This window comes from Salvelinus sp. IW2-2015, linkage group LG5 (assembly GCF_002910315.2).
Source record: "Salvelinus sp. IW2-2015 linkage group LG5, ASM291031v2, whole genome shotgun sequence".
Taxonomy (NCBI): domain Eukaryota; kingdom Metazoa; phylum Chordata; class Actinopteri; order Salmoniformes; family Salmonidae; genus Salvelinus; species Salvelinus sp. IW2-2015.
In genome coordinates this window covers 36,202,663-36,213,216 of record NC_036844.1, presented here as the reverse complement: position 1 = coordinate 36,213,216, position 10,554 = coordinate 36,202,663, and the positions used below count along the sequence as shown (strand labels likewise).

The 10,554-nt window shown below is 40.5% G+C and overlaps 2 protein-coding genes across 2 annotated transcripts in view; both read left to right on the top strand.

Moving 5' to 3' along the window:
- Window positions 1–3,361, top strand: part of LOC139027726 (relaxin receptor 2-like) — a 12,031-nt gene extending 8,670 nt beyond the window's left edge. Inside the window, exon 5 of the mRNA XM_070443504.1 lies at window positions 3,212–3,361. Coding sequence (XP_070299605.1) covers window positions 3,212–3,361 — 150 coding nt within the window. The remainder of the gene's footprint in view (window positions 1–3,211) is intronic.
- Window positions 3,362–3,694: 333 nt separating this feature from the next.
- LOC111963757 (relaxin receptor 2-like) overlaps window positions 3,695–10,554 on the top strand; it is a 38,035-nt gene continuing 31,175 nt past the window's right edge. Inside the window, exon 1 of the mRNA XM_023987248.2 lies at window positions 3,695–3,824. Within this exon, the coding sequence (XP_023843016.2) occupies window positions 3,695–3,824 (130 nt within the window). The remainder of the gene's footprint in view (window positions 3,825–10,554) is intronic.

Below are 10,554 nucleotides of genomic sequence, written 5' to 3'. Positions count from 1 at the left end.
GGATAATTTTTTAGAAATATTTAACTTTCACACATTAACAAGTCCAATACAGCAAATGAAGGATAAACATCTTGTGAATCCAGCCAACATGTTCCGATTTTAAAATGTTTTACAGCGAAAACACCACGTATATTTATGTTAGCTCACCACCAAAATACAAAAAAGGACAGACATTTTTCACAGCACAGGTAGCATGCACAAAACCAACCTAACTAACCAAGAACCAACCAAACTAACAAGAAACAACTTCATCAGATGACAGTCTTATAACATGTTATACAATAAATCTATGTTTTGTTCGAAAAATGTGCATATTTGAGGTATAAATCAGTTTTACATTGCAGCTACCATCACAGCTACCGTCACAAATAGCACCGAAGCAGCCAGAGTAATTACAGACACCAACGTGAAATACCTAAATACTCATCATAAAACATTTCTGAAAAATACATGGTGTACAGCAAATGAAAGACAAGCATCTTGTGAATCCAAGCCAATATTTCCGATTTTCTTAAGTGTTTTACAGCGAAAACACAATATAGCATATTTATACTTACCACAATAGCCAGAAAACACAAGCCATTACCAGCAGCAAAAGTATAGCGATCATAACAAACCAGCAAAAGATATAAACCCTTGACTAACCTTGATAAGCTTCATCAGATGACAGTCCTATAACATTCAGTTATACATACACTTATGTTTGTTTCGAAAATGTGCATATTAGAGCTGAAATCAGTGGTTATACATTGTGCTAACGTAGCATCTTTTTCCCAGAATGTCCGGATATTTTTATGACACTCACCTATTCTGACCAAATAACTATTCATAAACGTTACTAAAAATACATGTTGTATAGGAAATTATAGATACACTAGTTCTTAATGCAATCGCCGTGTTAGAATTCTAAAAAATAACTTCATTACGACATCCAGCTTACGTTATAGCGAGAGACTGCCCAAAATCTGGGCGCAAACTAATAGTACACATGTTCGACAGATATATGAAATAACATCATAAAATGGTCCTACTTTTGATGATCTTCCATCAGAATGTTGTACAAGGGGTCCTTTGTCGGGAACAATCGTTGTTGGTTTTTAGAATGTCCTCTTCTCCAGTCAATTAGCACGGAAACTAGCCAAAGTGGCGCGAAGCTCTTCTTCGTAAACAAACGCAGGACAAAGCAAAACGCCTAACGTCCCGAAAAAATTTCAATAATCTAATAAAACTATATTGAAAAAAACATACTTTACGATGATATTGTCACATTTATCAAATAAAATCAAGCCGGAGATATTAGCCGTCTATAACGCAGCTTTTCAGAAGGCAATACCCGGTCCCTTCTCGCGCCTTCCAGAAAACAGGAATTGGTGTCACGTCATGCCAAGAGCTCTTATTCGACTCAGATCAAGGTATACACTCCATTTCTTCTCTCACTGCCTGTTGACATCTAGTGTAAGGCGTATGAAGTGCATGTATACTAATACATATCAAGCACATTTATAGGCAGGCCCTAGAACAGAGCATCGATTTCAGATTTTCCACTTCCTGCCAGGAAGGTTTGCTGCAAAATGAGTTCTGTTTTACTCACAGATATAATTCAAACAGTTTTAGAAACTAGAGAGTGTTTTCTATCCAATAGTAATAATAATATGCATATTGTACGAGCAAGAATTGAGTACGAGGCCGTTTGAAATGGGCACCTTTATCCAGGCTACTCAATACTGCCCCTGCAGCCCAAAGAGGTTAACTAGCTAGCTACATATCTAAACAAAAGACTCCATCATGCAAGTAACCATTTCACTGTACCCTTTACACTTTCTGTATCCATGTGCATGTGACAAATAAACTTTCATTTCATTGATATAAGTGTGTGTTTACCAGAGACGTATGTGAAGAACAACATGACCTGCACCAAAGTGAAATTAGGATATGAGACAGTGTCCAAGTTTTAAATTCTCCAGTGGAATGCCCTGCTTTTATTTTGTCACACTCACATCCTATTTTCTATAATTAGTCGCCATAACTTGTAAATAATGATCTTGTTGTGAGTTTATTTTCCTGTATAATGAATCAACTTTGCTAAAGTAAAGATGCTGTCAGCTATATGATACAGTCATTATTTGAATTGCCTAGCCAGCTAACTTAAAGTTAGCTAACTAACTAAGCTAACAAGCTAGAAACAAACCAAACCATTGTTTAGAAAGTTGCTATTAGTTGCCTGTTTTACTAGATTGACATATACTAAATAATTTTGAAATAGGATGGACTTATTGGTGTTAAAATTGACATTTACTGAATCATTTTGAAATATGATGGACTTATTGGTGTTAAAATACACCAGTTATGATATTTTGGACCACCAGGCTGCTGATGTCATGCAGCCTGTCATTTTTGTGTTTTTTCATAACGACAAGACAAGTTGGATGTCAGACGTCAATAGAATGTTCATGATGTCACTGAGACAACTGTTTACAGACATGTCGATAGAACGAAGTATAAACCAGCATTTAGTCATGAATCTCTTGGTGTACTAAACAACCACTGTACTCACTCTGTTTAGCACATGGCCTCACATGTGAATCCTTAAAGAGAAGGGTGGGGCTAAGGCTTAAGAGGGTGTGAATATGTTAAATGGGTGTAGGCAAAAGAAGAGCTCTCCAGTATCACATTCAAGGGCCATTTTCTCAAAAGTGGGGTTACAAAGTTATCAAATTTTCAAAAGCAGAATTTCTTTCCCATTGTTCCTCAACTGTAGTGTGTGATATAGCATTTTCTAGCTCTGAGGCTCTACTTTTATCCAAAGTAAAAAACACATTTAATTTAACTTAGGCAAGTCAGTTAAGAAGAATGTCCTTATTTACAATGACAAACCCATGGGAACAGTGGGTTAACTGCCTTGTTCAGAACAACAGATTTTACCTTGTCAGCTCGGGGGTTCAATCCAGCAACCTTTCAGTACTGGCCCAACTCTCTAACACTAGGCTACCTGCCTCCCCCGGTTTGAGCAGTCAGTCACATTTTATCCCTTCCAATTCCAACTCTGGACCTCAAAGCTTCTTTCATTCTTTCCCTTTAATCAGGCACTGATTTAGACCTGGGACACTATCAGGTAGAACAGAAAACCACCAGTAGTCTGGACCTCCAGGGAGATGTGAATACTGTGCTATAGGCCTATAGACAGTATGTTGTACCATATCTCCCCACTAAGGTGGTGCTAGTGTCTATCTGGGTGCTGGGGTTCATCATCGCTGTGGTTCCCTTGCTGAACGACGATCTGTTTGAAACTACTATGGTCGCAACGGGGTCTGCTTCCCCTACACTCTTGACAGACAGGAGAAACCCACTGCCAAAAGGATAACTCTATCGGAATATTCCTTCGGACTGTGTGTGTGTGGTTGTGTGTGTGTTTGTGTGTGTGTTGTGTGTGTGCCTGCAGCCTGCATGTATTTCTCTCATGCACAGTGTATCCTCTATCTCTCTCTCTCTCTCTCTTCTCTCTCTCTCTCTCCTCTCTCTCTCTCTCTCTCTCTCTCTCCTTCTCCCTCGCTCTCTCTAAATTGTTGCAATTAAAAGGTTTCTAAATATCTAAAATCTCTCTCTAAGGTCTGAACCTGTTAGCCTTCCTGGTGATAGTGTTTTCCTATAACGAGTGTGTGTGTGTGTGTAATTCTGCACTGGTCTCCCCCTGTGTATGCATGTGTTTATTCTGCACTGTGTGTGTGTGTCGTCCATAGGTCTGAACCTGGTAGCCTTCCTGGTGATAGTGTTCTCCTACTCCTCCATGTTCTATCCCATCTATAAGACTGGAATCAATGCTACAGGTACAGTCCCTTCAGAAAGTATTCATACCTCGGAGTTGTTCCACATGTTTGTGTTACAGCCTGAATTCAAAATGGATTCATATATGTTTTTCTCCACCATCTACACACAATATCCCAAATGACATCACAATACCCCATAATGACATCACAATATACCATAATGACATCATCAATATCCATAAGAGAAAGTGAAAATGTGTTTTTAGGCATTTTTGCACATTTATTAAAAATGAAATACAGAAATATCTCATTTACATAATTATTCACACTCCTGAGAGTGTTAGATTCACCTTTGTCCAGTGATTACAGCTGTGAGTCTTTCTGGGTAAGTCTCCAAGAGCTTTGCACAACCTGGATTATACAATATTTGCACATTATTTATACAAAAAATATTCAAGCTCAATCAAGTTGGTTGTTAACCATTGCTAGACAACCATTTCCAAGTCTTGCCATATATTTTTCAAGCCGATTGAAGTCTCAAAACTGTAACTAGGCCACTCAGAACATCATTTTGTATGTTTTACATTTTTTAAATACAAACACAACACATACAAACACGTCACCCTGCCTTGACCCACGCAGCTCACACCCTCTCCAGCGCTGCATCACACTCCCGCCCATGAACTCAAACTGCACCAGTTTGTTTCTCTCCCGTGCCCACGCATTTTCAACATTTAGAGCAATCAAGTGTACACTCATTGGCCAGTTGACAACCAGTAGGATGGGCCATGGATCATGCCAGTGGAGGCTGCTGAGGGGAACTGCTCATAGAATGGCCGGTACGGAGCATATGGAATGGCAATAAACACCCAGAAACCGTGTGTTTGACTATTTGATCCATTCCACTGATTCCGCCTCCAGTCATTACACAAGCCCATTCTCCCCTAATAAGGTGCCACCAGCCTCTGACTCGTGCTGATTACGCCAAATCCTGAACCTGTTCATCAGCATGACGCAATAGGAACCAGGATTCGTCGGACCAGGTAGTTGTTTCTACTGGAGCCACTTCTTTTTTTAGCTGATAGGAGTGGAGTCCAGTGTGGTCATCTGCTGCAATAGCCATCCGTGACAAGGACCAAGGAGTTGAGCGTACCGAGATTCTGCACCACTTTTGTACTGCGCCTTATCTGCCTTGTTTGTGGCCTTGCCTGTTCTTGTCGATTCTTGCCATTGTCCTTCCACCTCTCATCAACTAGCAGTTTTCCGTCCCCAGACTGCCGCTGACTGAATGTGTTTTTGTTGTAGCACCATTCTCGGTAAACCCTTGACACTGTCGTGCGTGAAATCCCAGGAGGATGGCTGGTCTCTGAGATACTGAACCGGCACACCTGGCACCGAAGATCATACCACGCTCAAAGCTCACTTAGGTCACTCGTTTTGCCCATTCTGACGTTCAATATAACAGTAACTGAATGCCTCAATACCTGTGTGCCTGCTTATTCTAGCAAGCCACGGCACGTGACTCAATGTGTGTAGGAACGAACCTTGTGTTTTAGGTATTGTCCTGCTGAAAGGTGAATTTGTCCCCCAGTGTCTGTTGAAAGCAGACTGAACCAGGTTTCTGTTGGATTTTGCCTGTGCTTAGCTCTATTCCATTTATTGTTATCCTAAAAAACTAAGTCCTTGCCGATGACAAGGCATACCCATAACATGATGCAAGCCACCACCATGCTTTGAAAATGACTGCTATGAAGAGTGGGTCTCAGTGATGTGTTGTGTTGGATTTCAACCAAACATAATGCTTTGTATTCTGGACATAAAGTACATTCTTAGGCAATTTGTTAGCAGTCTGACTTTTGTTGCCTTATTATTAAACAGGGTGCCTGTTAGGATTTGTTTAAATTCTGTACAAGCTTCCTCCTTTGCATTCTGTACATTTAGATTCACACTGTGGAATAACTACAATTTGTTTGATCCATCCTCGTTTTTCCTGTCACAGCACTACACTCTGTAACCTATTTAAAGTCATTGCCTCATGAATAAAATCACTAGCGGTTTCCTTCTCCTCCGGCAACTCATTAGGAAGGACGCTGTATCTTTGTTGTAACTGGTTGTATTGATTCAGCTTTCCAAAGTGTAATTAATAACTTCACCATGCTCTCAAGGAAGATCAATGTCTGCACTTTGTGGCGTTAACTATGTGTTTGAAATTCACTGGTGAAGTAGATTCAAAATCATGTTAAACACTATTGCACACGGAGTGAGTCCATGCAACTTATATTGACTTGTTAAGCACATTTTTACTCCCTGAACTTAGGTGTGCCACAACAAAGAGTTGATATACTTATTGACTCAGATACATTTCAGCTTTTAAATTTTTAAGGAATTTGTAAACAGTTTGCTAAAAGCATAATTCCACTTGTGACTTATGGGCATTGTGTGTTAGCCAGTGACGCAAAATCTTAATTTTATCTACTTTTAAATTCAAAGCTGAACCACAAAAAGTTGGAATACGTCAAGGGGGTGAATACTTTCAGGCCTGTAAAGAGACCACAATGAACTCTAACCCTTCTTGTGAAAAAGTTAAACAATCTCTTACTTGAATATTATTATATCTCCTATTGTACGAGCAAGAATTGAGTACGAGGCCGTTTGAAATGGGCACCTTTTATCCAGGCTACTCAATACTGCCCCTGCAGCCCAAAGAGGTTAACTAGCTAGCTACATATCTAAACAAAAGACTCCATCATGCAAGTAACCATTTCACTGTACCCTTTACACTTTCTGTATCCTGTGCATGTGACAAATAAACTTTCATTTCATTTGATATAGTGTGTGTTTACCAGAGACGGTAATGTGAAGAACAACATGACCTGCACCAAAGTGAAATTAGGATATGAGACAGTGTCCAAGTTTTAAAATTCTCCAGTGGAATGCCCTGCTTTTATTTTGTCACACTCACATCCTATTTTCTATAATTAGGTCGCCATTAACTTGTAAATAATGATCTTGTTGTGAGTTTATTTTCCTGTAATAATGAATCAACTTTGCTAAAGTTAAGATGCTGTCAGCTATATGATACAGTCATTATTTGAATTGCCTAGCCAGCTAACTTAAAGTTAGCTAACTAACTAGCTAACAAGCTAGAAACAAACCAAACCATTGTTTAGAAAGTTGCTATTAGTTGCCTGTTTTACTAGATTGACATATACTAAAATAATTTTGAAATAGATGGACTTATTGGTGTTAAAATTGACATTTACTGAATTCATTTTGAAATAGATGGACTTATTGGTGTTAAAATACACCAGTTATGATATTTTGGACCACCAGGCTGCTGATGTCATGCAGCCTGTCATTTTTGTGTTTTTTCATAACGACAATGACAAGTTTGATGTCAGACGTCAATAGAATGTTCATGATGTCACTGAGACAACTGTTTACAGACATGTCGATAGACGAAGTATAAACCAGCATTTAGTCATGAAATCTTTGGTGTACTAAACAACCACTGTACTCACTCTGTTTAGCACATGGCCTCACATGTGAATCCTTAAAGAGAAGGGTGGGGCTAAGGCTTAAGAGGGTGTGAATGATGTTAAATGGGTGTAGGCAAAGAAGAGCTCTCCAGTATCACATTCAAGGGCCATTTTCTCAAAAGTGGGGTTACAAAGTTATCAAATTTTCAAAGCAGAATTTCTTTCCCATTGTTCCTCAACTGTAGTGTGTGATATAGCATTTTCTAGCTCTGAGTCTCTACTTTTATCCAAAGTAAAAAACACATTTTCAATTTAACTAGGCAAGTCAGTTAAGAAGAATGTCTTATTTACAATGACAACCCACTGGGAACAGTGGGTTAACTGCCTTGTTCAGAACAACAGATTTTTACCTTGTCAGCTCGGGGATTCAATCCAGCAACCTTTCAGTTACTGGCCCAACTCTCTAACCACTAGGCTACCTGCCTCCCCCGGTTTGAGCCAGTCAGTCACATTTTATCCCTTCAATTCCAACTCTGGACCTCAAAGGCTTCTTTTCATTCTTTCCCTTTAATCAGGCACTGATTTAGACCTGGGACACTATCAGGTAGAACAGAAAACCACCAGTAGTCTGGACCTCCAGGGTAAGATGTGAATACTGTGCTATAGGGCCTATAGACAGTATGTTGTACCATATCTCCCCACTAGGTGGTGCTAGTGTCTATCTGGGTGCTGGGGTTCATCATCGCTGTGGTTCCCTTGCTGAACGACGATCTGTTTGGAAACTACTATGGTCGCAACGGGGTCTGCTTCCCCCTACACTCTGACAGACAGGAGAAACCCACTGCAAAAGGATACTCTATCGGAATATTCCTTCGGACTTGTGTGTGTGTGTGTGTGTGTGTGTGTGTGTGTGTGTGTGCCTGCCAGCCTGCATGTATTTCTCTCATGCACAGTGTATCCTCTATCTCTCTCTCTCTCTCTCTCTCTCTCTCTCTCTCTCCTCTCTCTCTCTCTCTCTCTCTCTCTCCTTCTCCCTCGCTCTCTCTAAATTGTGCAATTAAAAGGTTTCTAAATATCTAAAATCTCTCTCTAAGGGTCTGAACCTGTTAGCCTTCCTGGTGATAGTGTTCTCCTATAACGAGTGTGTGTGTGTGTGTTAATTCTGCACTGGGTCTCCCCCTGTGTATGCATGTGTTTATTCTGCACTGTGTGTGTGGTGTCTCCATAGGTCTGAACCTGGTAGCCTTCCTGGTGATAGTGTTCTCCTACTCCTCCATGTTCTACTCCATCTATAAGACTGGAATCAATGCTAACAGTACAGTCCCTTCAGAAAGTATTCATACCTCTGGAGTTGTTCCACATGTTGTGTTACAGCCTGAATTCAAAATGGATTCAATATATGTTTTTCTCACCCATCTACACACAATATCCCATAATGACATCACAATACCCCATAATGACATCACAATATACCATAATGACATCACAATATCCCATAATGAGAAAGTGAAAATGTGTTTTTAGGGCATTTTTGCACATTTATTAAAAATGAAATACAGAAATATCTCATTTACATAATTATTCACACTCCTGAGAGTGTTAGATTCACCTTTGTCAGTGATTACAGCTGTGAGTCTTTCTGGGTAAGTCTCCAAGAGCTTTGCACACCTGGATTATACAATATTTGCACATTATTATACAAAAAATATTCAAGCTCAATCAAGTTGGTTGTTAACCATTGCTAGACAACCATTTCCAAGTCTTGCCATATATTTTCAAGCCGATTGAAGTCAAAACTGTAACTAGGCCACTCAGGAACATCATTTTTTTGTATGTTTTTACATTTTTTAAATACAAAACAAACACATACAAACACGTCACCCTGCCTTGACCCACCAGCTCACACCCCTTTCTCCAGCGCTGCATCACACTCCGCCACATGAACTCAAACTGCACCAGTTTGTTTCTCTCCCGTGCCCACGCATTTTCAACATTTAGAGCAATCAATGTGTACACTCATTGGCCAGTTGACACCAGGTAGGATGGGGCCATGGACTCATGCCAGTGGAGGCTGCTGAGGGGAACTGCTCATAGTAATGGCCGGTACGGAGCATATGGAATGGCAATAAACACCCAGAAACCGTGTGTTTGATCTATTTGATTCCATTCCACTGATTCCGCTCCAGTCATTACCACAAGCCCATTCTCCCCAATTAAGGTGCCACCAGCCTCTGACTCGTGCTGATTACGCCAAATCCTGAACCTGTCATCAGCATGACGCAATAGGAACCAGGATTCGTCGGACCAGGTGATGTTTTTCTACTGGAGCCACTTCTTGTTTTTAGCTGATAGGAGTGGAGTCCAGTGTGGTCATCTGCTGCAATAGCCCATCCGTGACAAGGACCAAGGAGTTGAGCGTACCGAGATTCTGCACCACTTTTGTACTGCGCCGTTATCTGCCTGTTTGTGGCCTGCCTGTTCTTGTCGATTCTTGCCATTGTCCTTCCACCTCTCATCAACTAGCAGTTTTCGTCCCCAGGACTGCCGCTGACTGAATGTGTTTTTGTTTGTAGCACCATTCTCGGTAAACCCTTGACACTGTCGTGCGTGAAAATCCCAGGAGGATGGCTGTCTCTGAGATACTGGAACCGGCACACCTGGCACCGAAGATCATACCACGCTCAAAGTCACTTAGGTCACTCGTTTTGCCCATTCTGACGTTCAATATAACAGTAACTGAATGCCTCAATACCTGTGTGCCTGCTTTATCTAGCAAGCCACGGCCACGTGACTCAATGTGTGTAGGAACGAACCTTGTGTTTTAGGTTATTGTCCTGCTGAAAGGTGAATTTGTCCCCCAGTGTCTGTTGGAAAGCAGACTGAACCAGGTTTTCCTGTTGGATTTTGCCTGTGCTTAGCTCTATTCCATTTATTGTTATCCTAAAAAACTAAAGTCCTTGCCGATGACAAGCATACCCATAACATGATGCAGCCACCACCATGCTTGAAAATACTGTATGAAGAGTGGTACTCAGTGATGTGTTGTGTTGGATTTCAACCAAACATAATGCTTTGTATTCTGGACATAAAGTACATTTCTTAGCCAATTTTTTTAGCAGTCTGACTTTTGTGCCTTATTATAAACAGGGTGCATGTTTAGGATTTGTTTTAAATTCTGTACAAGCTTCCTCCTTTGCATTCTGTCATTTAGATTCACACTGTGGAATAACTACAATGTTGTTGATCCATCCTCAGTTTTCTCCTGTCACAGCCACTACACTCTGTAACCTATTTAAAGTCATTGGCCTCAT